The 27,806-nt window shown below is 41.0% G+C and overlaps 4 protein-coding genes across 7 annotated transcripts; 2 read left to right on the top strand and 2 right to left on the bottom strand.

Moving 5' to 3' along the window:
* Positions 1-629: 629 nt before the first annotated feature.
* On the top strand, positions 630-5,429 carry DBR1 (debranching enzyme 1). 4 transcript variants are annotated; one of them, XM_078574345.1, is made up of 11 exons: positions 630-780; positions 935-1,107; positions 1,190-1,299; positions 1,902-2,059; positions 2,266-2,387; positions 2,850-3,043; positions 4,304-4,486; positions 4,563-4,678; positions 4,763-4,866; positions 4,930-5,025; positions 5,098-5,429. In XM_078574345.1, exons 3-11 carry the CDS (start codon positions 1,201-1,203, stop codon positions 5,193-5,195), a joined length of 1,170 nt encoding a protein of 389 aa, XP_078430471.1. In that variant the 5' UTR covers positions 630-780; positions 935-1,107; positions 1,190-1,200; the 3' UTR covers positions 5,196-5,429. The 4 variants fall into 4 exon arrangements, with proteins under 4 accessions (XP_078430471.1, XP_078430470.1, XP_078430468.1 ...); XM_078574344.1 differs by having other exon boundaries at positions 1,183-1,299; positions 5,104-5,429; XM_078574342.1 differs by having other exon boundaries at positions 1,183-1,299.
* A 654-nt stretch (positions 5,430-6,083) lies between these two features.
* Positions 6,084-8,126, bottom strand: LOC144702334 (protein DETOXIFICATION 48-like). The gene is made up of 2 exons (XM_078574340.1): positions 7,697-8,126; positions 6,084-7,609 (listed from the first exon to the last, which is right to left on the bottom strand). Exons 1-2 carry the CDS (start codon positions 7,760-7,762, stop codon positions 6,170-6,172), a joined length of 1,506 nt encoding a protein of 501 aa, XP_078430466.1. The 5' UTR covers positions 7,763-8,126; the 3' UTR covers positions 6,084-6,169.
* Positions 8,127-8,523: 397 nt separating this feature from the next.
* On the bottom strand, positions 8,524-11,587 carry SUT4 (sucrose transporter 4). Its single transcript, XM_078574341.1, has 5 exons — positions 10,497-11,587; positions 9,368-10,104; positions 9,218-9,281; positions 9,098-9,141; positions 8,524-8,849 (listed from the first exon to the last, which is right to left on the bottom strand). The coding sequence occupies exons 1-5, from the start codon at positions 10,951-10,953 to the stop codon at positions 8,688-8,690; spliced, it is 1,464 nt and encodes a 487-aa protein (XP_078430467.1). The 5' UTR covers positions 10,954-11,587; the 3' UTR covers positions 8,524-8,687.
* An 11,206-nt stretch (positions 11,588-22,793) lies between these two features.
* WDR5A (Transducin/WD40 repeat-like superfamily protein) lies at positions 22,794-26,253 on the top strand. Its single transcript, XM_078574339.1, has 2 exons — positions 22,794-23,550; positions 25,678-26,253. Exons 1-2 carry the CDS (start codon positions 22,879-22,881, stop codon positions 25,975-25,977), a joined length of 972 nt encoding a protein of 323 aa, XP_078430465.1. The 5' UTR covers positions 22,794-22,878; the 3' UTR covers positions 25,978-26,253.
* The last annotated feature ends 1,553 nt before the right edge of the window (positions 26,254-27,806 follow it).

Below are 27,806 nucleotides of genomic sequence, written 5' to 3'. Positions count from 1 at the left end.
TCCCTCTATTGTTCCTCTTTCTCTCTGGCGCTCTTCACTCGGTCGTTCCTCTTGTTGAAGATCTTTCTATCTATCCTTCCTATCTCTCTGTCTCTCTCTCTCTTTCTCGATATTTCGTTCTATCTCTCTCTCCACAAACTCTCTATGTCGCTCTCCGTTTGTGGTTCGTTCTCTCTCTCTCTCTCTCGATCGATATCTCTTTCAAGTTTCAATCTCTCTTTTAAATGTATTTAGAACTTTAATGTAACGGCCATCATCCGTGACGGCTGTTCCTTCACGTCACGCGTCCAGGCCACCTCATCACCGTCACTGTCACGACCTCTGAACTTCGTCATCGTCACCTTCACGTCATCCGTCACGTTTCCGTCATGGTGATGTGTGACGTGACATCTACATCTAGGTAAGCGTCGAAGACGGATGACGAATCATACAACCGAAATAATTATTACAGCATAATAAGAAATAATATTAGGCTTCTTGGACGGATGACGGATCATCATCCGTTCCATCTGATTTTGTCATCCGTCATCTTCCGGAACGATTGACGGATGACGGCTGTCTGATGATGTGAGTGATGAAACGTGATGGAAGATGACTGATGAGAAGAAACAAGCTTGTATGAGATCAAGAACAAAATTTCTACTCTGATTTTGAAAATAGTTGGATGGTTGCATTAGATGTTCAGTTGCAGATCGGGAATAAAGAAATAGCCGAGATCAGTGCGAAGGAGTTCTGCAAAACAGAATCTCTCGATAAACCTGATTTAGGTCGCTAATCCAGGTTATATATCTTGTTCCTCATTTTCCTCGCATTATTCATTCCTAGATCGTCGATGGGGTAAAGACATGTGTGCTCTGTTCAGCCGCTTGCCAAAGGAGGGGCTGATAGAAGACAAATTTTAACAAAATTTCATTGTTTTCAATTGTCGTTGTAGTTGCTCTGCAGAAAGTAATGTCAGGAGCTTCGAAGACCGCCCATTTCCCTCTTTCATCGTTTTAATAGTTTGAAAAGGGGTACTTTGTACAGTGCAGTGAGGGGTTTGAAGGGTTTAAGCATCTTGGATAAACCCTCTCTCTATCTCTTCCATGTAAGCCGCGCGAGATGAAGGTATGATCAAGGATCCCGACATCTATTGAAGAAATTATTTTAATTCTATTGTTTTTTTTAATATCTGAGGATTAGATAGCAGTGGAGGGATGCATGCACGGTGACCTCGACAATGTCTACGCTGCGATGCAGCATTTGGAGAGGGTGGAGAACATCAAGATCGATCTTTTAATCTGCTGCGGTGATTTCCAGGTTTTCTTCGTCATTCGTTTCAAATTTCTATTAGGGGACGCTTCTCGATACCTCTCGATCACTTTATCGACTGCGCGCCTTTAGGCCTTCATTACTGGATTTCCCGATTACTTGATGAAAAACACTGTCTTTTCTTCATCTTAGAAATCTGGATTATGCATTATGTTACGATGGCCTCAGGTTTTAGTTTAGAGGACTGCGCTGGATGTCTAGGTTTGCTGTGATTATAGTTTATTATTCATTTAGTTAAGTTATGATATAATATCATTCGATACAAGATGGGACTAAAATTTGTGCCGGGAGATGGTTTATCGTCTTCTTGTTCTTCGTGAACCTTTATCAGTCATCATATCTCTCTTTCCGTTACTATTGCTGAAGGATTTCTGAGTAGTTTCGGCAAGCTTGTCGGATGGAAAGATGACCCTTCATCTTTATTTCCTAAGAAACCTTTCATGAGTCGTATTAGCATTAAAAGGTGAATAATTCCCTCTACAGCATGGGAAATTTCTATTGCTGAAAATTGCTTGCTTTTTCTCTGGTATTTCCTTCGCTTTCAAGACGTATTAGTTAGTAATGTAATTGTTTCCCTCTTCTGTGAGCAGGCGGTTAGATATGAAAGCGACTTAACCAGCGTAAATGTCTTGCCAAAGTATAGGAAAATGAACTCCTTTTGGAAATACTACTGTGGGGAAGAGATAGCTCCTTATCCAACCATATTTATTGGTGGTAATCATGAAGCCTCCAATTATCTGTGGGAACTGTGAGTTTTCCTTCGTTTGTTCTTTCTCAGTTTACGCCTGAACATATAAGGCTTTTTGTGCAACAACGAAAATTAGTTTTCATATGTAATTTGTCGAGGGCGATTATTATAATTGCCGTGGACATATTTTGACCGTGTAATTTTTTACATCTGAATAAGACAAGGTCTGTTTAGTGAAAATATTGACAGTTGTGATTTTTTGTCAGATATTATGGGGGATGGGCAGCACCCAACATTTACTTCTTGGGTTATGCTGGGGTTGTAAAATTCGGTGATATTCGTATTGGGGGATTATCAGGAATATTCAATCCACGTCATTATAATCTCGGTTAGTTTTCTACAGATAATTGTAATCTTGGTTAGTGAGTTGTACGACTCGTTTTTTCATTCTAAACTTGCCCAAACTTTCTGACCGATTTAAATTTGTTGCGCATTTGATGTTCAATTTTGTCCTGGAAAAAAAAAGCCTCGTGTACATTCTGATTCCTCTGCCGCATGATTTTATTTCTTCGACATATTCCAAGTGAATGACAACTTATTTTCACTGCGAACTTTCATATATTTTTCAGATTCGGAAACCTAACTTACTTGCTCACTGGCTTTGACGAGGGAAAATATTTCGAGAGGTTCCTAAAATTCCTTAAGTTTGACAGAGCAACACAACCCTTGGCATTAAGTTCATGACCTTATAAATTCTAATTCTACATGTGACGTAAAATCAACCTCTTGAAGTTGTTTAAGTTGCATAACATTGCTAAGTCTATCATAAGATGTCCCTTCTTTGAAACAGGACACTACGAGAGGCCTCCTTATAATGAGAGTGATATCAGGTCGATATACCACGTCAGGGAGTATGACGTTCTTAAGCTCATGCAGATCAAGCAGCCAATCGATATTTTCATTTCCCATGATTGGCCTCTCGGTATTACAGATTTTGGCGACTCTGATGATCTTATCCGCAAGAAACCCTTTTTTAGGAGGGAGGTACGTGCATACCTGCCTCCGACTGATATTCCAGATAGCTTAGAGCATGGTTTCACGATCATCTAGTATCGAATGAAATCTGATTAAAGATTAGTGTTAATGAAATGATGAGCAATCACGGGCTTGGTTACTGGCACATTATTTTATGTAGTAGCGGCTAGGCTAGTCTCTATACAATCGAATTGGGCTATGTGTAATTCTGCCCAATAAACCTTGTACATATTGACTGACCTAAATGAAGCAAAGCAGACGTCTATTTTTCTTTCTGAATCTTCGACTTCTCCCCTCCCCATTTCTGATCCAACCCAGAAATCTCTACCGTCACATGGTATGGGAGCACCATAATGTCTTTGCATCATTGCCACAAATCCTTAGATAATAAATGAGACATTTGATTTTTGTTTCATTGAGTGGATCCATGTTAAAGGACTAACGTCATCTGTAAGTATGAGAAACCACCTAAAAAACATGTAAATCAGTGAATTGAGCAGGTCCCACACATCACAGTGAATTAACTCCAACACAGTACTGGTGGAAGAATCAGATGACTTGTAAGTTCTTTTATTTTTAGCCAAGTTACATACTTGGCAAACGAAGTTGTCCATACATAGCCGTCGACAAACTGCAGAGAAAAACGTTTATAGACGATGAGGAGGGTGGACCAAATTGCCAATGTTGCTGCCATACTTGATCTTCCTTAGTTGATGTCATACTGGATACCACAACCTTCCCTGCATTTGTCCAAAAAAAAAAAGAATAGAACCTTCCCTACAGCTGTTGCCCTGCATACATGGATAACTTTGTGCAATTTGCAAACTAAGCAATTCTGATCGAACATCACAATTAAAACCAATCAGGGGAAGTGCAAACTGAACTTCACAGTGGAACTTAAAACCAATCAGGGATGCTACACAGATCCCCTCTGTGGGGTGATTTTACCAACGATCCTTTCTATAGATGGGAGGGCCTGGTCACTGATCATCCAGTTCCTTGATAAACTTTGCTAATTGATCCATTAGATACGAAGAACAATCCAGTGGGCCTGTCTGCAGATCAGGTGTGGCGCTGATCGGGCTGGATTTGATAGATCAGATTGTCGTTTGACCATAATAATTCAATCCCCAGGGTAGAGAGTCTTAAAACCTTGAACTGTTGACCTTTTTCCTGATCTTTCCGGTCTGATTTCTGCTTTCTTGAAAAGAATAAGTGAGAGAGTGTTGAGTCAGTTCTTTGATATTGTTTTTCTTTGATTTTTCTTAGATTGAGGAAAGAAGTCTGGGAAGCAGGGCTGCAGCGCAGCTACTGAACAAGCTGAAGCCACCGTATTGGTTCTCTGCTCATCTTCACTGCAAATTTCCTGCTGTAATTCAGCACGGAGAGGATGGATTGGTGACTAAATTTCTGGCCCTTGATAAGTGTCTCCCAAGGCGTCAGTTCTTACAGGTACTGACAGCTCCCTGAATGGTATTAATATCCATGCTATGGTAATGTTTATCCGATGATTATGATGATCATGCAGATATTGGATATTGGATCAGACCCGGGTCCCCATGAATTATTGTTCGACGAAGAGTGGCTTGCAATAACACACCAATTCCATTCCGTCTTCCCTTTGACGCGGAAGCCTTGGCCGGCGTAAGCGCATTCCATCTTCGGCGAATTCTGTAATTTCATGCATAATTAAAGATTGAACGACTTTAATCCATCTATCTTACTCAGAATTGCCCCAATTCAAGACCAGGATCTTCACCAGCACATCAAAGACAAGTTAAAGGCTATAGGGAGCAAGCCCTTTGACTTTGTGCGGACTCCCCCGTCTTCTGGTGAGCCCACTAACCTGATAATTTGATATTCATCGGTGTAACTTCATCGTCCATATTTCACAGGTCTTCAGAGGAACCCCCAGACGGAATCTTTCCTGCAGTTTTTAGAGCTTCCTTATCTCCTCGACGCGACAAGAGAAACAGATGCGGGCCCTCAAGGTAATAACAAGAAATTCATCTTTTTTTTCCTCTCGTATTTCTTTTCCTTATATTCATCGGAAAAAAATGTAGGGGCAGAGGATGAATCTCCCATGGAAGATGACCCAGAAAACGGACTCGTTACCGACGATGTAGACGAAATGGAGGAGCTGAGAGTTGCTGTTGAGTGAGCCCGGCTTCTACGCAGAAACCCAAGCTAGTCTAGACATGTCTAGTACTGTCGCCATGTTGGCAGACCTGCAAGTTTCATCCTGTCCTTGCCTTCCCCGGCGAGTCCACGATTCCTACTTTCGGTAGAAATCTGGCCACTTCCCATCAATTCATTTAATGAAGACACATGCAAGTCAACAAAGACGAGGCATTTGCTGGCTTTTTTCTGTAGAAGGGTGGGGTCTCCTTCTTCCTTCCCGGCTTTATGAGAATCTCCCATGGCGGTCAAACCCTTCAAGCCCCCAATAGCGAGAGAAACATGCCCACTTTGCCTTTGCTGAGAAAGATATGGTAGCAGTCTACGACGAGGACAAGGTCGTTTCCTCTTCAGAGACTACGAACCGTCTCTTTTTCAGTGTTTTTTTCTCCCACGGCGGTGGCTGCCGAGCTTCAGATGGAAAGCGAGCGGCGCCACCGGTCAGACAGGCCGTGGCTGAGCTCTAAACTGGTGCCGGGTTGTCGTGGGAGAGAAGACAGGAAAGTCTCGTCGAGGGCCCGACACCATTCCTATAACGGCGGGGCCAGAGACCCCACCACCGATGAATCTTGCCGGCATGAGGCTGATAATTCTAGGGTTAGGGTTAGGGTTAGGGTTATGATATTTGATCCTCTTTGTCTCTCCTGTTACAGAATCTTTCTCGTCTTCAGACACCAGCGATAACCACAGATAATCTATCGACACTTACACGGGGGGGGGGAGAGAGAGAGAGAGAGAGAGAGAGAGAACCACAGATAATCTATCGTTCTCTCTCGCGATTCAGACGGCAGGGAAAACTACGGACGAGATATCGTTCTCTCATGCGATTCAGATACCAGGGAAAACCACAGATAATCTATGGACATTTACAGAGAGAGAGAACGAGGATAAAACCTAGAATCTCACAAGCGGAATTAACAAAGGGGGTGAAAGAAGCGGGACGTGTGATCTCATACATCATACAGGAAGGAGAGGGAGGGTCTCGAGGGAGGGGTCGTCCTTGTTTGGGACGACGCGCTGGAGCTCGGCCACCTTCGAGTCAGGGGGAGGCGGAGAAGGTCGAGTGAGGAGCTTAGCGCGCTCCATCTCAGCGACCCAGTCCGTTCTGTAGATAACGAGGAACATGAGAGCGACGCAGGAGGCCTGCGCGGCGAGCATGCCGAGCCAGAGGCCGGCAAAGCCCATGCCCGAGGCGAAGGCGAGAAGAAGCGCGACGGGCGCGCCGACGAGGTAGAAGGAGCCGAGGTTGATGTTGGCGCCGGCGTCGGGCCGCGCGCTGCCGCGTAGAATCCCGCAGGCCGTGGTCTGCGGGCAGTTGCCGAGCTCGCAGAGCCCGGCGATGGGCAGGGCCATGGCGGTGAGCCGCAGAATCTCCTCGTCGGAAGTGAACAGACGGCCCCAGCGGTGGCGCACCGCGACGGTGAAGCCCATGGCGACCACGCCCATGAGCCCGGCGCAGGCCATGGCCACCAGCGAGGCCGCCCGGGCGCGCCCCGGTCGGCCCGCGCCGAGCTCGTTCCCGACCCGGGTGGACACCCCCAGGCTCAGCGACGACGGGAAGACGTAGACCAGGGACGTGGTCTGGATCAGTATCCCCATCGACGCGACCGCGGCCTGCGCGTTGGCGAAGAGCCCGCAGAGGAGGATCATCAGCTCGTACCACCACCACTCGAGGCAGACCGACGCGCAGGCCGGCAGCGCGAGCCGGAGCAGCGCCGCCCAGCCGCGAACCGAGTCCGCCCCCGGCGCCACCCACGAGTCGGCGTGGACTCGGGAGACGAGGATGTAGAGGAGGAGGCCGAGGCAGAGGTTGAGGTTGGTGAGGACCATGCAGAGCGCCACCCCGGCGATGCCGAGGCGGAGCCGGACGACGAGGAGGTAGTTGAGGGGGACGTGGAGGACGACGGACGCCGCGGAGCAGAAGGTGAGCGGGAGGGTGATGTTCTGGGTGCGCAGGTAGATGCGGAGAGGGTAGAGGAAGGAGAGCAGGACGAGGTCGGGGACGGCGACGGAGATGAACTCGCCGGCCGTGGCGGCGATCCGACGGTCCTGGCCGCACCAGGCCAGGATCCGAGCCATGTTGAGCCAGAGGAAGGAGATGGGCACGGAGGCGGAGAGGAGGAGGAGCACGGTTCTCTGGAGAGTTAGTCCCAGGAGCTTGCGCTGCTTGGCGCCGAAGGCCTGCCCGCAAATGGGCTCCATCCCCATGGCCAGCCCGGAAAGCACCGAGTACCCGGTGATGTTCGCAAACCCCATGGCTAGAGACCCCCCCGCCAGCTCCCTCTCGCCCAAGTACCCCAGAAAGAGCATGGAGACCATCGCCCGCGAGTACAGCACCAGCCCAGTCGCCGCCGTCGGCCCCGTTATCTTCCATATCGCCGCCATCTCCTCCGCCACCTGACCACCACCAGCGAACGTCCTACTCACTCTATCTACCTGACGCAAGATTGTATAACTTGTAAGTGAGCCAGCAAGTAAGTTTACCTCGGAGAGAGTGAGCCGGCCGTGGAGAGGGTCCGGTCGGGGAGACGGACTGCTGGCGCTGCGCATCTCCGGTGTAACTACGTGGGCGAGGAGGGAAGTCTAAGGAGTTGGGTAGTGAGGAAGGGAGAGACAGCGCGCGCTCCATATAGCGAGGAGGGAAGGGGAGAAAGGACGAGGGGTGAGTGTCCACGACAGACAGTGGGTCGTCGTCTTCCCCGCGAGAAGCGGCTGCTGGGCCAGAGATGGGCCCGGAGACCTCCATCGAGCCTGGCCAATCGGCGAGTAGAGGACGGTCAACAGCTAGTCTCAGCGGCCCCGGCTGCTTCTTACCACATCGAACAGGCGACAACTGTAGGTAATCTATCCCCCAAGTTTACAGTCCAGTTAAACCCCACGAAAAGCGGAAGAAGAAGCAGAAGGAGGCGCGTGAGAGTCTGAAGAAGGGACGGGAATGGATCGGAGAAGAGAGCAGGTGAATCTGGGCCGTGGCAGGGGGTTGGTTGCGAGCAGAGGCAGCAGTCGGAAGACAGGGAACACCGCCTGGTGGCCGTACGTGGCCCCATTGAAATCCATGAGTCGTGTAACTCTTTCTTCTGCGAAATATCCTCCATCTCTCTCTCTCTCTCTCCCTCACGCATGCTCTCTCTGTATCTGCCTATTTCTCTGCAGATTCTGAATCGAGTCGGCTTGTCCAGATGCGGGCAGAGGAAAGTTATGGGCTTTGCGGCAGGGGAGCTGCCGGGGGCGGCGGATGACGCAAGGACAGACATGGGCTATCTCACGGGGGAAAGTTATCCGAGTACTTCAAAATCGAAGAAGCTTGCTCAAATTATCGAATCATTTGTTGTATAAGAAAAAGGCTGCTTGAGGTGATGCATAAGATCTATACTCTGAATTCGGCCCCGGCAAGTTTAATCTGTGTATAGGAAAAGCATGCAAAGCTCTTCCCCAGATAATGGACAGGGAGAGAATCTGAAGGGGGGTACGGGGATCAACGGCGGATCGTCGTCTTCTTGGCCACGCGAGAACGCGGAAGAGCGAGGATGGCGATGAGGCCGCTGACGAAGGCCGCGGCGGCGGCCGCGGCGAAGGCCGGCGCGTTACCTCCGCCGAAGAGCTGGTCCCAGGGCCCGCTCCCCACAGAGACGATGACCTGCGGTCAATACTGTCAAAAAAATAATAATGGTGGTAGCTCCAAGGTCTGATTTTTCGAGATGGGCAGAGATTAATTTTTTCGTCCGAGATGAATTTAGGTCGACCCAGGTCAGCCTTTATCCTTTTTCTGCCTTGATGGGTTCTATGAACCACAAGAAGTGATTTTTCAGATTGCATAAACTATTTGAGAGAATTTTTTAAACAAGAGACAGAAATAAACAAAAGATTGATCGATCCGAAGCACACCTGTGGTATAACAATTGCCAGGTTCAGGATACCCATTGCCAGACCTGCATCAAATGTTTTCTCATTCAGCCACTGTTGATGACAGCAGGTAACAGCAGAGGCGAAGAGCAGATTTCTCACCTTGGCCGAGACACAGAGGTTCAGCCCGCGTCGACATCATGGCATAGGGAACGCTGTACGTGATCTAGAATTTTGATACAAACAAAAAAAAATAATCAATGAAAAAGAAAATATAGAGCCGAGAAACATAACCCATAACAATGCACTCACTGCTAGTGGTATGCCAAGAACTGCAAAAACGACAAGGGAAGAGATGACAATGCCATCCGGAGGAAGACCACTCTGTGAAGGCTTCAGATTACTTGCAACAAGGGAAATTACCAACATGCCTACAAAGCACACGGCCATCAAGATATTCGATATTCCCCAGACCAGGCCGGCACCCCACTTCCTGCACATCTTCTCTATCGCCATTGACACTGCTCCAAGAACGATAGAGTTCAACATGAGGCCAAACGCCCCCATCCGGACTCCAGAATGGTAATTTTGCCCTTGATTGGGAGCCCCTTTATAGATCTCCCGACCCATCCAATCCGTGTCATAGAGCAAGAAGGGAAACCATCCAACCCAAGTCAACGCAGTCACCGTCAGGATTACCCAAATTGGGGAAGTTAAATACCTAAAAGAGCCGAATAATTCCCAAAGAAAAGCCTCCTCGGAACTACTTTCCGTCTGAGATTCTAATCCTGTGGTCCTAAAGCTAGTGTTTAACGGAGTTTCACGGGCTGATGAGAGGCTAATGAACGTAGTAATGGACAGGATAATGACATCGAGAATGAAAGCAGATTTAAGATTAGCACAGTTTTTGCCGCATGCTGATGTAGCAGTGAAGGGAAGGATGGAGGACCAGCCGCTGTAGGACCCTGTCGCAAATCCCAGAATATTGCCGAGAGCCATGAAGAGAGAGAAGTAAGCATTTGCAACGCGAGTTCTCCTATAATCCTTTCCTACAATCAAAAAGCAGAACACTCACAATGCAAGTTTTTGGACAACTGGAAAAAGTAAGATAAAATCAAATTTTAAGCCCACGAATTACTTGAGAAAGTTTTGTAGAAGAGGATGCTGATGAAAAGATGTATACACATGAAATCTTCAAGCATGCACCAAAGGCCGAACTTTTTATATTCAACTTTGGTCATAAGAGTAATCCCCTACACATCGCTTTACTGTGCCTCATCTTAGAACTAAAAAATTCAAGTATTTTTTTCCCTTTTTCCTGACCAGACCGAGAGAGAAATAGGCCTTATTAATTCTACCTGTCTCTTTCGGCCTAAATTTCCCATTTTTATCCTAATTTTTTTTTCGGCGAGACAGAGATAGGGACGGGGGAACGAATTACCGGTGAGATCAGCAAGAAGGGCGCGGGAAGGTCCCTGAATGACGTTGTTGGCGACGTCGAGAAGCCAAAACCCAACCACAAAGACTGCGATGGCGCGGGGGCGGTGCGTTCCAGAGTCCCCCATGACTCTGCCAAGGTCGGCGGAGTAGCCAATAAGCAGCACGGCCACGGCGATGCAGGCGGCCCCGCCAGCGATAAACGGCCGGCGCCGGCCGAACCGGCTGGTGCAGCGGTCGCTCGTGTGCCCGACCAGCGGCTGCACCAGAAGCCCCGACAGCGGCCCGCAGAGCCACACCAGGCTAGACCACGCGTGCGGAATTCCCAACTCCTGAACGTACGGCGTGAGGAGAGAAAGCTGCAAAGCCCATCCAAACTGCACCCCGCACGACACAGACGCTACCCTCAATAACCGCTTAAGGGGAACCCTCCTCTGCTGCGACGTCGTCTCCCCACCCATCCCCGTCCCGTTTTGATCGGTGCTCCGAAGAAGCTTCGATAGAACAGGCGGGTTCGACCGCCCCGCGCTTATCTTTAAAAGGGTCTCAGCGGGTAAGGTAATGAAAGGATTTTTGCGTTGTGGATTGTATAGCCTCCGTCTCTGTTACGTGTCGGCCGCCTGGTGAAAACACAGGCGAAGACGATGACAACCGAGTAGGACCAGGAGGAGTTGAAACGCCACTGCCTCTGCCGACGTGATTGGCTGGGAACGAGTCTAATGGCGTAGTCTCGTCATCGTCTTCCTCAGCTCCGCCGAAGAAGATTACGGTCAGTGGTGTTCTACCGGGGCTTGGGTTTTGGCCTCTGTTGTGGGTCTGCGTTACAAATGGACGGTGGGGATGTGCTTGTTTCGGAATTTCCAGCACTTGTAAGGCGGCGCAGAGTGCAAAAGGACGGACTGCTGCCGTGTGCATGCCTCGAACTGCGCGACTTTGCGGAGAGACGGGCGGGTTTCTCACTCGGCGACAAGTTAATGTCTCATTTTCCTCCAGTTGGTACGCTGATCGCCATAAATCAGTATATCAGTAGCCGGGTAGCGGCTGATATCCACCGTGTTTGATATCTGAAAAATGGAGGGTCTTTATAGTATGTGACATCACGTTTGTATGAAAGACGGTATCAGAAGAGGATATCTGAGCTTTTGTATAGTTGTATATATCATTATGGATGACTGGTACTGTTATGAGAAGATGGGTTATACCCCATATCCTTGTATCACATTTATTATTTCGGGTTCCATCTATGGGGGCATTCAAATTATCCTTCCGAATGGACAAATCAAATCACCTCTTTGCCACTGAAGTAGCGAAATGGATAAGTACAGTAGGGAGGCAGCGAAAGGTTCCCAACCCTGAAATTCTAATGGATAGGCACAAGAAATGGTTGTTTTTTAAGTGTATAACTTTATTAAAATTCATACTGGTCATACATGCGGATAAGCTATAAAATTTAAAAACACATCGATTTACTTGTCGATATCATTTATCCATATCTGGTATTCATAACGATATCTGATGTTGACATCCACGTTGAAACCGATAGTGGATATCGGTATGTATATCCAGATGATATCTGTCTTATTGATCTTTGTCTTATTGATATATGTCATCTGATAATGGACTATATTGTCATCTGAAAACAATATAGTCCAACCTATGCAGACGAAGAAAAAATATTGCAAATTGCTGGTCTGGGAATCATTATAAGATCGATTGTTTCACATGAGTAGGAAAAATAGATCTTTGTCGAGTAGCTCCACAATCAACGACTCTGAATGGTTTAATGGTAATTTTTAACTCAACCACATTATCAACAAAATCGGACATCGCCATTATAGTTGATGGTTTTGAAGACCATGTAAGTATAAAAATCTTGAAAAATGATAATCAAATCTAGATGCGTCAGAACTTTGAAAAAATACAGAAAATGAACCATTTTCAAAAAATCAACCACAACCATAACGGGGTCATGCCTCTCATGGGATTGGGGGGATGTAGTCTTTTGGTAAAACTTGATACAAAACTTGATACGTCATATGCTACTTCAAAGGCCTTCTAAATTATATTAAATATACCCCTCCCCTCAAATTTTATATTATTCATTGAAACAGTATGGGATCCATTGTACATAAAGTATCAGTAGAAGGTATCAAGACCATGAAAGCTCTGGAATTCATAAATAGTATTGGGCTGTTGATTTTTTGAATAGATATCATGATTTTGGGATGGACAGATGTCCCACCTGATGAAGAATAAAACCAAGGTAATATACATCAGGAGGCATAGAAGTAAATCTCTTGGTATTCATATAACTTTTCTTGAGATTCCATGGTCGTAAACCTTTGGAAGGCCTAAAAGTATCCATGGCTGCAATATAGATCAATATATCATCAAACATTCAACCATCAATATATGACCTACTTACACTATTCGCTAAATTTTGGAAGACACTAGGGATATAAAAATACCAAATAGCATGCAACTGGTTTATGATTATCTTCCAGTCTAGTGCATAAACTACATTAGTCTATGAATAAATCACGGAGGACGTTTCAAAAACCATATTTGATTTGATTTTATCTTTAAATCATATCCATGTAAACGTTATTAGTTGTTGATGTCCACTTTCAATATCATTCTTTAAAATTTAAAATGATAGTACTTCTGGACATCATATTGAACATGTCATCTTCTAGGTATCATATCAGACATATCATAAAGACAAGGCAAGTATATTATGTTTTTCAATTGATATGTCTACAATCACCACACATTTTTCCTGAGCCATTTCTGTATCATCAACACAAAATAATTTCAACATGCATAAACCTAGAGCCATCTTTCCTTGAATTTAATAAAGCAGGAACTGCTGGAAATTTGTATCTTTGATTGACCTGATCAGAACTTGATTGTGCAGCTGAATATCAAGTCAAATATGTAAATTAAAACCAGGAAGAGAAATAAAAAACAATACCATGAAATCATGGATTTCATGATTTCATGGTTCGTTCATTAAACATATTCAAGGCTTTCAAATGTAATTTCATGAATTTTTTGTGTATATTTTCATTAAAATGGTTATTAATATAATTTTATGTTTATTTTTTATTTTATGGTATTTAAAAGAATTTATAACATTCATTCGTAAATCAAAATTTTATTAGCCAGAAAACTTATATTTATACTTATTTAAATATTCTTAGAGGTTCAATATTTTCCTATTTTTAGCATTTTAGTGGAATTTTCTTAAATTAAATTCATGAAATAAACGAATTTGATAATTAATAACATATATAATTATTTATTAAAATATTTACAGGGGTTTATTATATTTTTAGAATGATATCCCAATTTTTCCAATTTTAAGGGGTAAATTCATTAAGAAGATATATATGTGTGAATTTGTTTAAATATCGTAAGGGTTTTTTTACTTTTTCCAGTCCCCCAATTTTTTTTCCAGATAGGCAGTCCACTACATGGATCAAGGAGGAGACAAAATCAAACAAGTGTGGATGAGTCAACTTCAAACCATCATATCAAATAATCCGAAAAGAGTTTTGGACTCAAATATTGAGGATAGTTTTGTCTTTATCCCCTCTATGCATCCAGCATAACCATTCTAAAAAGATATTTTTAGATTTATTCTTAATTACAATTAGCAAAGTGGTCTCCACAAGGAACTCTGAGTAAGGATTTAATATTATTAATATTGTGATTAGTGTAATGAGATGAGATACATATAAAATACGGAGTTGAGTGAGGAGAAAATGGTAGGTGAGACGATCATAATTAATAATAGAATTAAGGTGATTATTGTAGATAATAGGATGTAACAATTAAGATTTTGGAAGATCGAGCAAGAGAGAGGGTGAAATGATGATGATAAGAGGAATGCATAGAAGTGACATACAGAGAAAGTTGAATGACTGAGGTAACGACGAGACATTAACATGAAGGTGGTAAGACGTGACTAGAGTGTTGTGTTATGGGGCTATAGTTTTGATGCATGTAAACTTATTTTCATCGTAGGAAGCATTAGATTCTTCCTTTTTGTCTTCTATGTGTGATCCTCTAGGCCCATATATCATTCAGTTATTAACTTTAAGGCCCAATAACATTTATTGACTAACCTTGTTAACTAACTATATCAACATATAGACTAATTAAGGATCAATTCACCCCATTGATAGGTTAAGTTTCCATCCTGTGGAGTACCAAGCTAAACCTCGAGATCTAGAAGATATAGAGTAGTCTTTTAACTCTCTTATATAACCTTACTTATCATCAGTCACCATACATATATAATCCTTTGTCCGCACGAGACTACTGTAAGAATTAAGGTATGGTTAATCGTCAAACTCTAATCTGTCATATTGGTTAGCACTAATGTGTAACAAGAATCACTGGAGAATGTCTTCTCCAATATCCTCGCAATCCTGGCCAGGGATTTGGATGCATCAGTTTCCTTGAGTCAATCTCCTCTCATATTGTGGGCAGATGATCCAGACTGGACCACACAATCATCTTTGTGGACTTCTTTCTATGTCTGAGCTAAAACATGTTTTAATTTATTATTAGAGACTCGTAAATCATAGTCAAAATATAGTCGTCCATCCACGAGATGTCCTTGGTGTCCTAGGTCAATGGATCACTTAAACAACATGACATTAATCAACATGATTAATATTTAAATGTAATACCATTCATGGATTCATATAGATCAATTCAGGGAACTCTTTTTCCAAAGAGCATCCACCATTTGTCCATAGTGTCTCCATACTAATGGCCACAAGATCAATCATACTCACTGTATAAGTAGGATGAATTAGTGTTATTATATCACGATAATTCAATGCCCATCTCAATAATCCATTGAACATGAATTCAGAATAAATGTTTAAAGGATAGAAATCAGTATATTATGATCTCATCATAATTCACTAAGTCACTGCATGTATTCATTGACTTCATTCTAAACTTCTTGTTGAATAATAATGAACTAATATTTTATTTGATGAACTTAAGTAAAGCATGGTGGTGTGATTTGGCTTGACGGCCACATAGTATCCATCATAGAGAGTGTATGGACACAAGGAAATGTAAAGGTGAAATCAATCTAATATAATGATGATCTTCAAAAAGAACTATGTAAGAGGGGGATACTTATAGTAGATCTTTACGTCCTGCTACAATCACGACAATTTGCGAGTGCAGGTAAGCCTCCCCTATACTTTGTTGCCTCTTCCCACAAACCAAGGACACCAAGAACATGCTTTATAGATCGAAGAAACTCAGAATCTTTCAAGCATCCCACATGAGTAGGATCCACATGAGTAAATGATGAATTTGATAAGGACCCACATTCTATTTATAGATCAGAGGGTCTGGATGGAATGAGGGGTTCAAAATTTCAGCTCAATCAGACTTCTAGATTGTTAAATATCAAGCTTTGACCATTTACAATTTTTCTCTCCTCATCATCGACATTGATGCCTCCTCATTTTTTGTTGGTAGATGAAGTGACAAATCAGGATCATTTAATGATTGACGCGATCACCTCGTCTTCTGTGATTTTGTGCTCTAAGAATTTCATGTGTATTTGCATTGAAGAAAATGACAAAAAAATTTAAATATCATTATTTAATTATTGTGATGTGGGAGCGTGTTGCTGTGCACCACCTCACAAGATTCCTTTATGTTGTCCTTTTCTACTGAATGACACGTTAATGTGTGTTATACACAATAGAAAAAGAAGAATATTTCCCAATTATTGCCTGAGATGGCATGTGTTTTCAAGTGTTGTGTTAGTCTTTGCCTCTTCTTTAATCAATTGCAGTGGTACACGTAATGCCATAATTTTTTAGTTTTCTCTCTCTTTTATTATTTTCATCTCAATATATAAATCACATTTATTACAATTTGAATCCCTCCTTTTTTCTATTGGTCCACATTGCCCCAGTGAATAAAAAGATTCAAGTTGCCAATTAATGATTGGCGTATTATGGCATTGCAGTTCGTGATGCCATAATAGAACCTCTACGTGGTGATTAGTGTGTTAATCATTGTGAATGCATTTGATTGGTTGCCAGTGGATTGAATCAAATGGAAACACATGGCAGGGCACATTTTTAACTCATTATATATAGGCTTAGAAAATTCATATCTTCATGATTATAAGATCAAAAATAATGAAACAATATTTCAAATTAGAAAATTAATTCCTTGAAGAATATGACGTAAGAAAAATCTTTAAGAAACCATCAAATCTGGAAAATAAGAATATTTCCTTAAAAATGTATTGATCATTTAAAATCATGATGACATCAAATGGCAACACGTGGCAGAGCACATTTTTAACTCAGAAAATATTTAAAACTCGATGACACCATGTATAATTGTTTTAAATGCATCAGAATATGTAAATCATAAGAATAACCCAATAGTTTGCGTGACAGTAGCTAGTAAAGTGTAAGTGAGGTATTTAATTAGAATTAATTATTAATTTATCATATAGAATACATAAAAAATTTTAAATTTACTCCATAAATCTGAACAAATTAGACTAATTGAGATAATTATTTTCTCATGATTTGGAATTTTTTATTTTCATTATCTTTTTATAAGATTAGATTTAATTTTTATATTTGTATTTAAATCATGAAAATGAAATTTATAATTCACTTATTCAATACTTGCTCTGTATAGATTCAACCCTTGCTCGCTTTATGCTCTTAAGGAAGTTATAAATATTTTTGCATAGACATTGTTATTTAACCTCAACTTCCAGTTCATCACCCACCTCTAGATATATCTACACGGTCTTTGGAGTGATGGATTTCCTCTTATCTCCTTGAACTGTGATACCATATGTCCAATTTCCTCTCCATCTAGTCTCACTAGTTGCAACACTTGAAATGACTTGCAAGGGTTTTAAATGAAGTTGCCTCCTTCCATCTAATATCTACAAAATTTTCATAAAATTCTATAAAAGTCCCTACCCCCTGGAATATCATATAATGCCCTAAGGTTTGAATATATCCACCAAACATTTCAAAATCTTATGTCTGAGACCTCCTTGTCCCTAGTATCAATTTAGTTAATAACAATGATCCGATAACCTTTTTTGGCCGACCTTATTAATTATCTATATCATCTTATGCATTAACTAACTAATTTGATTCACATTATTTCTTATTGATTTAACACAACTGATTGATTTACTAGCTAGTCCATGGCTTGCAAAGCTAAACATCTTGTCTAAAAGCATATAAAGGAGTATTTCCTTCTTTTTCGCATAGTCACCATCATGGACTTATTACTATATTCAAGCTAGGAAAGATTAGAATCTTGTGAATAGAGAAATGTAGGTCATAGCCAAAACATAACCCTTCATCCACACATTGTCTTTGGTGTGCCATGCCTTTGGTGTGCCATCTTGTGAATCAAGTCGATTGATTTATGCATATTAATATAGCAAACTATTTCCCTAAATAAATCTATTTTCTTTCTTTGGTGTGTCCACACGGATAGCCATGGGAGTGAGGCTTGAAAATTCTATTATATGCATATTCTGATGTCCTTTTGTATCTTTTAAATACGAATATTTATAACACATGTTAAAATAAATGGGATCACCAAATTATGTTCTCATCATAAATTAAGAAGTCATTACATCTATTTATGGACTCCAATTATAAGCATTGCACATGCATCACATTGAAAATATTATATCAATGGATATTGAATGAAACATGACATATGTGTTTGGCTTCCATGTCACATATACTTTCAAGGACTACTCAAGGACAACCACTCTATCAAATAAAATCATTTGTGAAAAATTCACAAACTAGACTTTAAGGTTTTTTAAGTGCCATGTTGTGTGATTATCTCAAATTTAGGGTTTTAATTTTTCGTCGATGATTGTGATTATTCAATTAAATATATATTTAACTGTTCTTAGGAATATTTAGCTAGTGATGAGTACGGATCATCTCCACAAGGAACAATTATTAAGGATTAATTTTTTTACTATGTTGATTAATGATATAAGAAAATATAATGACGAGAATGTAATACGTGAGACAGTGAAATCAGTTAAAAGGTTTTAATAGTTATGATTCAAAGTTAAAGTTAGTAAATAAAAGAGGAAGTAAAAGTAGAATTACGAGACGTGTTACGAGAATAAGGTAGAGAATGTGACGGATACGATAGTGATCCAATTCATGAACAGTGTGATGGTAGATCAACAGACGAGATAGTGGGTATCTAAGGGAGTGAAGTGATAATGAAAAATCATGATAAATCCTAAATTAAGCTAACAACAATGTCGGGAAAAGAGCTAAGTATGGGGAAGATGCTTACCTTAGATCCTTATGTTTCACGAGAATCACGACACTTTATGATTTCCGCTAAGTTCATCCTCTTCCCAAATACTTTTTCCCACACACCCAGGACACCAAGAACACGCTTGATGGATATCAAAACTCACTATCTTTCAATTAGCCCACACAAGTAGGAAGCAAGTTCAAGATGAAATTCACAGTGATCCAGACCTCTATTCATACATCAAAGGGTATGGATGGAAAGAGGAGGGGGAGACAAAACAGTGCTGAAAATTTCAGTTCAATCAGAGTTGTAGATCGTCAGATATTGCCGTATGAAGTTAGAGCAATCTTAGCCCTTGATTTCTTTTTCTCTCCTAGTCAAGGTCCTTGACGATTCCTCTTTTCTGTTTTTGTCAAACTGCCACGTTGTTAGGTGTTCGTGGTGCATAGTCTTCCATGCTTGTGCTTTTCAAAGGTGCCACGTGTACCTGTAGGGGGAAAATGACAGTAGCGAATCATATTTATATTATTTAAATAGTTGTGCTTACTTATTTTCGTAGCTGATGTGGCGGCGCATCAGCTTTTTTTCCACTTTGAAATCCATTCAGTAGTTGACAAGTGATCGTCACCTGTACAGATGGTCATGATGTGGCACCGTGCCACGTCGCCATGCCCCCCGCCGTTATTTCAAAGAAAAAAGGAAAAAAAGTTGGATTTTGTCATTTTCTGCCTCAGCCCACGGGCACATGTATTGCAAAAAAAGCCTCATTTTTTATTGGTTCATGTTCCCCTTCGCCTGAGAAATTTAAAAATTGGTTCATTAATCATAAATGCAATCATGGCGTTGCTAATCATGATTCCATGAATGCTCGGCTAAATGATTGGTGGATGTCAATCATTATCTGAGTTTATGATTAGCTGTTGCCAGTCATTAACGCTAGTTGTGATTCATCGCCGTTCGATTCCACAAGGCGACGCTAAAATATATATTCAAAAAATGATTTCTAAAATCCATATTTAATAAAATAAAGGTCCAAAAGATGCATATGAATATATATTTTGACTTAGAAAGATCATTATTTCCTAATTTAATGTCAAAAAATTCCAAAAAAATCATATTCTGAATCAGAAAATTATATTATTTCAGAATCTATTGTCATAAAAATCCCCAAAAATACATTAAAAATGCAGTAAATTCAGAACATCATTCTAAATATTTATTTAATAATTTTAAGCTTGATAACATGCATATATAATAAATTTGATTCTAATAAAAATGTAAACGGTGTATGTTATGGTACTAAAAGTGCATGTTATCATTATGTTGCTCTAGAATACGAAAAATTAATAGCATAGTTGAAATTACAAATGATATCACCAATGCATGTGCACATATACAGAGTACCATTTTAAATGTATTTAAAGTATGACTCTATGAAATTTGTCTGTAATTTGGTTGATTTCTTGGAAAGTATATACACCATTAAAAAAAATGAATTGGAGGACTACGATTGTGCAATCCAAAATAGGATTGCGGGATCATCCAAGCAGTTGAAAATGTCTTTGAGTCTAGCTATAAAGCTTACTGAATTTGGGATCTTTCCCTTTCCAGATTTTTTTGTTTATTCTCCTTATGAATTTGATTATACATAAATCAAGTAAATATACAAGATTTTATGGTCATATGAGACTAAATTTATATTCTTTTGACATCAGATACTTTACATGGGAGGAAACACATGTTATGAAAAACACCAAAGGACACAGAAGAGGAACAAATTATAATATAAGGAAAAGGCGTACACAAAAATCAAATATCCAAAGTCAGAATATTAGGATAGGTCTGAGTGTGTATTGCATGAGCTGGAATAAAGTATTGTGCATCTTTTCATGTATTGAGTGGTTGTTGATGATGGTAATGGAGAAATTTTACTTATCCTGCTATAATTGAACCTAAGGTACTTACTATTGGGAATATATTAGATGAAATTATTTAATATCAAATGTACAAGAATAGCATATGAACTTGTTGTGCTAAGGGATAGCCATCGTGAGATTTTTGTGCAATCTTTACGAGTAACTATTGATGTAGGTTTCAACAAACTTGTCATTGGAATGTGAATTGTATATGCTGAAAAAGACGTGGAATGGGGGGTAGGATGAACCGTAATGACTATAGGAAGTGGGATGGTGGAAGATGATGAGCAATACTGGATGGTAAAAAGTGATAACTGAGGTTGGGTAGAAATCATTTTGGAAGGGGCAAGAGAGGGTAACCAGGTAACATGAAATTCAGAATTTCAGTGGAACTTCTGCATTGAGCTTAGAGTTTCCCTACCTGATGATGAAGACAAGTATATGATGATGATGATGATGGTGCATGTCATTGTCATCATTGTTCATGCAATATGGGATGCCAATCACAATGATGATCAAAAGTCATCATTATAATTTCAGTCACATTCATAGACAAACTATCACCCCCATGATTGTCATTGGCGTATGAGGACACAACCAATTGAAAAATCAAGGAGAGTATGAGTAGAGGAGGAAGTAGAGGGGATTTATCACTCTCTGTCGCCATATACATTGCAGGTGCCTCCATTTCTCACTGCCCTTTATCATTGCTACCAAATATTTTATACAAATACTAGAAAAATTAAAATGTTATAATTAATAGTTTATAATATTAGTAATAACTTTACATCCAATTTTTATCCACATTATACTCCTCGTCAACATCATTCATTATTAAAAGATATCATCATCTGGATTTGAATTTGCTTCATCATTCTCCCATTGGGCATCCTTGATGATGATGATAATGACGATTACAAATTTTTCATGATGATTACATGTTTCCTTCTGAATGGGAAACCCTAACCACAGATTGTTCTAAGCCATTATTTTAGGTTTATAAAAGAAATAGATAGATGGAGAGAGCAAGAGAAATGTGAAAAATGAGAAAATAAAAATTTGGGAAAATCTAACCATCAATATTATTTGAAATTATCTTAATAATGTTTAATTCTACATTTGTAACACAGACTTTTTTTTTCAATATTAGTAGCCACTCCTTATGGTGATCCAATAATAGTTGTGAAGGAGATGCATCTTGTGCTCCAATAATATTTTCCCACTTGTCTCATTGTATTTCTCTCGTTCAGTCTATCTTTGATTTATTGTTTTCCTATATCAATGCATATATTTCCTTCTATGTACATGTCAACGTATCTCTTTGTTAATTGATTCTTGTATCAGATACTAGTCTCTTTTGACTCTTTTGTCTCTTTTGACGTGTCTCTCAATCAATCACTTAGCCAACTAATCAACCTATATTTTCCTTCTTTACTTTGGTTTCAGTCTCTCTCTCTCTATCTCTATGCATGATTCTTGCTTCTTCTTGCTCTCCATTTTTATTATTTCAAAAAACCTCTCTCTCTATCTCTCCCTCTCTCTCTCCGCCTCTCTCATTCTCTCCCTCTCTCTCTCTCTTGATTCCTCTCAATGCATCTTTCTCATATATAATCATCTCCCAGCCTCAATTTCACAGTCCCTTAAAAAATTGGTAATCAATCTCAGTCAACAATCCATTTCTTTGTATCTCTGCCACTCTCAGTAATTAGTAGCATATTGAATAAGTTTACATATATAGGATTTTTACAAAATAATATACAACATAATTGTTTCACTCATCAAATCAATTTATATTATTCCTTAAATTTAGTTGACTCGTTATCAGTAATTCAAACAACGAAAATAATAATTTCCATCTCCAATGAGGGACTCTTTACCTCCTTAAAAATTCATCAGGGAGCAATTAAAACAAAAAACTAATTATAAAAAATAAATATATCAATGGGAGGACAAACCAGTCATTGGAGATGATGAGAGGGGTTGATGGACTTCTTCCTATTGGGCCCATTCAAGAACTAGGCTCTATTTTCCTTCATACTCCCCTTTAAGAATATCTAGTTTCTGATTACAGTTTCTAGTTGAACGCGCGAGTAGCAGATTCTCCCGCGTCGAAAAACCCTAGAAGAGCTCGCGAAGTTGTTCATGGAGCTCCGCAACGATCCACCGAGCTCACCAGGATCGCAGCCGACGATCAGTAATCCGTATGTCCTCTCCGAAACTCTAATCGGTCACAAGCGATCCGTTTCCTCCGTCAAATTCTCCCCCGACGGCTCTCTCATCGCCTCAGCCTCTGCCGACAAAACAATCCGTCTATGGTCTACGTCAGATTTCTCTCTGCGCGCTGAGCTCGCCGACCATGACGAGGGCATCTCGGACGTGTCTTTCTCCTCCGACTCGCGCTACATTTGCTCTGCTTCTGACGATCGGACCGTCCGTATCTGGGATATTCAAACTGGGTCTCGCCTAAAGACATTGATCGGTCACACTAACTATGTCTTTTGTGCCTGCTTCAATCCGCAATCTAACATGATTGCATCGGGATCGTTTGATGAAACCGTTCGTGTCTGGGACGTCAAGACTGGGAAATGTCTTCGTGTGCTTCCTGCGCATTCAGACCCGGTCACTGCCGTTGATTTCAATCGTGATGGGTCTCTGATTGTGTCGAGCAGCTATGATGGTTTGTGCCGCGTGTGGGACGCTTCGACTGGCCAATGCATGAAGACCATAATTGATGATGAGAACCCTCCTGTTGCGTTTGTGAAGTTTTCGCCCAATGGGAAGTTTATACTTACGGCAACACTCGACAGCACAATAGTATGTATTCTGCTCCGTTTATTCTTGTAGCATGCCTTATTTCAACTGATTAATTTTCCTTTTTCCAAATATGCGAATGTCATAATTAGGGTCCAAAGCATTAGTTTTTTAGTTTTATGCTCATTATGTTTCCAGTTAATTACGGCAGTCGGATCATTGATAAATCTTGCCGGACGATTATTTGCTGACTGCCCTTTAGATATCAGCTAAAGGATGTGTCGTTCGGAAAAATGGTTTCTATCATGCGATATGATGAAGCAATGTTATATTTCAAGGTAAAATGTTAGGTTCTCATGTCGAAGTATCCTGGAGATCAAGACATGTATATACACCAGAGTTATTTCGTTTGTTAGTATTGAACACTTATACCTATATATATTGATTTCCCCATTGAATACTCTCTTAGTTTCATTTGTATGTTTTACTGGCTACATGCCTATACGAATTAAATTTTTGTTCTATTTATCTATCTAGTGTCTCAAGTCTAAAATGTTGTGTGCCTTGCATGAGAATCCATTGAAGATCGTTCATTCGTTGACAGATTAGTGTCACCTGAATTTACTTTTCTCTTTTCCAAAACATCAATTGAACAACATTAAGAATGCCGCCAGACGCTCTTTCTCTGCATTTCACACTGTAGTTTTGCGTCAATAGATTTAGTTTTTTCGATGTTTCTTGTGTTGATTTTGAAGGATACTTGTGTAGCTGGCATCCCCATTTCCCTTGGAACCATTTTATCACAAAGATAGTTCGTTATGTCTTGTTAGTTCATAAAAAACATAGGCTTAAGGTTATCGCATGGTTATTCCTACTGTCGCGCCTGCTCATACCTTGCACCTGAATCTTTGTATGTATGACATTTGTAAAGACAACAGTACAGCATCTCGATCTCTTCGAAACACTCATTATTTTTAGTATCATTGATAGCAGAAGAGTAAGCGCGCTAGCACACCCCACCTAGTTGGAAATGACTTTGTAACCTACACTTGCAGCTCGCTCAGTGTCAGTAGAAGAAAGAAAACCTGGCCACGACATGTTGATATTGATGGATTTATCCACTGCTCACGCATATAGAAGTGGTTGCAGTGAAGTATTTAATTGAATCTTTTTCAAAATTAGTTATGTAAGTCTGTCATAGAAACTCTCCTTCAAAATCGTATTCTTTGAGGATGCCTCCAGAACACCGAGTTTGACCATAAGAACATCAATCCGAACATTCAAATCAGACTTCAGTCAATCTGTTTCAACCCCACTAACGTCACAGTTCCATGATGGAAGACCAGAGAGAGAAAAGGCAAAAAGAACGCTATGTGGATAGGGATATCACAATAGAGGATGGTGAAAGGGAAGAGAAAGGCAGGTGGTTCAAGAAGCCGCTCCCCCTCCTTGTGTCCATCCTTTTATTCACTTTATCCCTCAACTCTCTTCCATGTCTCTTCCCTTTTTATGGCCCCCTTTTTGTGGGCTCACCTTACATGATTATTGGTAGGGAAGGGGCTTGATCCCCATCCCTTGTTGGTTCAAGTACCTTGTCTCCAAGGCGAAAATCTGATCAAGAGCAATACCGAATGGAGAGATACTCCCAGTTTGCGTTAGAGGTTGGTAGAACTTTTCATTGGATATGTACTTCACCTGAGAGGGAGCCACATTGCAAATACGAACTCTAGAATGAAGAGGGGTGCAAGCAGGGCACATTTAGATCCAGAATCCCAAACTGGTTTTTAGCTGGGAGTTGTGGATTAACTGATGGGATCTGAGCAGTTGGTGGTGAAATGGTACAAAGATCCAATAGGAGGGGACGCTTGGGCGACAGTTTTAGTTTGAAGACAATAGCGCGATCACAGTCTGATTGAATCCGTGACATAGTTATGAAGGGTTAATCCTCCATTGTTCTTACCGACTTGGTTCCAACAATATTGTAGAAAACATAATTTCAATGGCATGATAAATGCTTCAACATAACACATTTTTTGACTTTGCTTTAAAACCTCCCACCTTAATTCATTTTTGTATCATATTTCGACTGCTTATTTCTCAATTAACTCTAACACATACAAACTCAATTAGTTTCTTTCCTGATCAAATGAATTTCTTATATAGCTAACGCTCTTTCTTCCCCTATGACAGAGGCTATGGAATTTCTCTACCGGGAAGTTCCTGAAGACTTACACAGGCCACCTCAACACCAAGTTTTGCATCCCGGCCGTGTTCTCCGTCACCAACGGCAAGTACGTGGTCAGCGGGTCAGAGGACAACTCCGTCTATCTGTGGGACCTACAATCCCGGAAGATAGTGCAGCGTCTAGAGGGCCATGTGGACACCGTTGTCGCTGTCGCCTGCCACCTGACACGCAACATGATCGCCTCCGGCGCTCTCGAGAACGATCGATCAGTCAAAGTCTGGACCCAATCAGAGCCCGCCACCTAGCACTACTCTTGGTTCCTCCCCACATCTTGCTTCATTTCTTAATCAGACGATTGGCGGAGCTGCGCTGTCTCCTCTGACGGCCATCTCCTCCGTCAGATGTATCCGGATCTGAATCTTACGCCGTGGGCGGCAGCAGCGGCTTTCTACGAATGGGCCTTCATTGTTTTTTATCCATTTGATAATTTTGTCTGCAGTGATCTCATAGTTATTCACTTTTTTCTTTTATAGGAATGGCTGCAGCAAAGTGTGGAATTGAATCTTTTTCAAAGTTGATTATGTAAGTCTGTCTTAGAAACCTTCTCCTTCAAAATCGTTTTCTTAGAGGATGCCTCCAGAACACCGAGTTTGACCATAAGAACATCAACCTGAATATTCAATCAGGCTTCAGTCAATCTGTTTCAACCCCAAAAACGTCACAGTTCCACGATGGAAGACCAGAGAGAAAAGGCGATCTGTCCATCCTTTTATTCCCATTCCCTTTTACCTCTCTGCGTTGTTTCTTCCCTTTGTAAGCCCCCCTTTCTGTGGGCTTGCCTTCTGCAATTATTGGTAGGGAAGGGGTTTGATCCCCATCCCTTGTTGGGTTAAGTACCTTGTCTCCAAGGTGAAAATATGAACAAGAGTAACAGAGAGTGGAGAGATATTCCCAGTTTGCATCAGAGGGTGAAAAAACTTTTCATTGGATGTGGACTTCACTACAGAGGGAGCCAAATTGCCTTTAGGATTTACCTGTTGGTATCCATCCTTATATCCAATATCAACCCTAATTATATGGGTGTCTGGAAAAGTTAGGATGGATCCAGATGCCTACATTGAATGTCTGTTCGGGAATTGTCAATAGGGTTCTACTACCAATGTCCATATGCGATATCCGTAACAGAATATCGCGGTATCATTATCCTAAAAATATGATCGCGAACGATATCGGATTTGGATATCAACAACTGATATTGTTATATGTTGCTGAACGGATAACAAGTCTGGAAAACGTTTGTTGGATATTGACATTGGATACGAGATTGTTTAGCATATAACAGAACACTATCAGTACAGAAAATGGATACCATGCAAAAAAAATTGGGGTTTTTCATCATCGAACAGGCTAGATATTCAGATTCATTCGTTAATCAGTACTATTTATGGGTTAGATAATGGACAATGTAGATAAAACAAATGTCTAATGCTTAATTTATGTTCCAAATTGAAGTCAATCTAGGAAACTTAACCAAACATAATGGGTGTCATTTGGTAAGATTGAGGCCACATAGTATTTCATTCCACAAGCCATCAGTTTCCCCCCCCCCCCCCCCAAAAAAAAAAAAAATTATGAACCCGAATGATATCGGATTTGGATATCAACAACTGATATCGTTATACGTTGATGAACCGATAGCAGCTCTGGATAACGTTAGATGGATATTGACATTGGAGATCGAGATTGTTTGGCATATAAAAAGAACACTATCAGCACAGATAAAGGATACCATGCAAAACAATTTAGGGTTTTTCATCATCAAACAGGCTAGATATTCAGATTCATTTGTTAATTAGTATAATTTATGGGTTAGATAAATGGACAATGTAGATAAAACAAATGTATAATGCTTAATTAATGTTCCAAATTGAAGTCAATCTTGGAAACTTAACCAAACATAATGGGTGTCATTTGGTGAGATTGAGGCCACAGTATTTCATTCCACAAGCCATCAGTTACACACAACCCCACCACCACCACCACCCCCCCCCCCCCCGGCGGAGGTTTGGGGCAATGGAGGTAGCACTCAATAGAGGTTGTGGGCAACCTGAAACTGGACAAAGTTAATCATCTC

This window comes from Wolffia australiana, chromosome 4 (assembly GCF_029677425.1).
Source record: "Wolffia australiana isolate 7733 chromosome 4, ASM2967742v1".
Classification (NCBI taxonomy): domain Eukaryota; kingdom Viridiplantae; phylum Streptophyta; class Magnoliopsida; order Alismatales; family Araceae; genus Wolffia; species Wolffia australiana.
Note: the sequence above shows the minus strand (reverse complement) of the source record. Positions and strands in the feature narration are given on the sequence as shown.

Bases quoted from the DNA above. Each gene is read 5' to 3' on its own strand.
- DBR1 (XM_078574342.1), top strand. The intron at 3,044-4,303 runs GTACGTGCATAC...GATTTTTCTTAG, and splicing joins AACCCTTTTTTAGGAGGGAG to ATTGAGGAAAGAAGTCTGGG. The intron at 4,867-4,929 runs GTGAGCCCACTA...CATATTTCACAG, and splicing joins GCGGACTCCCCCGTCTTCTG to GTCTTCAGAGGAACCCCCAG.
- LOC144702334 (XM_078574340.1), bottom strand. From the start codon at position 7,762: ATGCGCAGCGCCAGCAGTCCGTCTCCCCGACCGGACCCTCTCCACGGC. The intron at 7,610-7,696 runs GTAAACTTACTT...GGTGGTGGTCAG, and splicing joins GCCGGCTCACTCTCTCCGAG to GTGGCGGAGGAGATGGCGGC.
- SUT4 (XM_078574341.1), bottom strand. From the start codon at position 10,953: ATGGGTGGGGAGACGACGTCGCAGCAGAGGAGGGTTCCCCTTAAGCGG. The intron at 9,282-9,367 runs GTGAGTGCATTG...TCAAAATTCTAG, and splicing joins TTCTTGGCATACCACTAGCA to ATCACGTACAGCGTTCCCTA. The intron at 8,850-9,097 runs GTGTGCTTCGGA...TATTGACCGCAG, and splicing joins TGGCAATTGTTATACCACAG to GTCATCGTCTCTGTGGGGAG.
- WDR5A (XM_078574339.1), top strand. From the start codon at position 22,879: ATGGAGCTCCGCAACGATCCACCGAGCTCACCAGGATCGCAGCCGACG. The intron at 23,551-25,677 runs GTATGTATTCTG...CCCCTATGACAG, and splicing joins CAACACTCGACAGCACAATA to AGGCTATGGAATTTCTCTAC.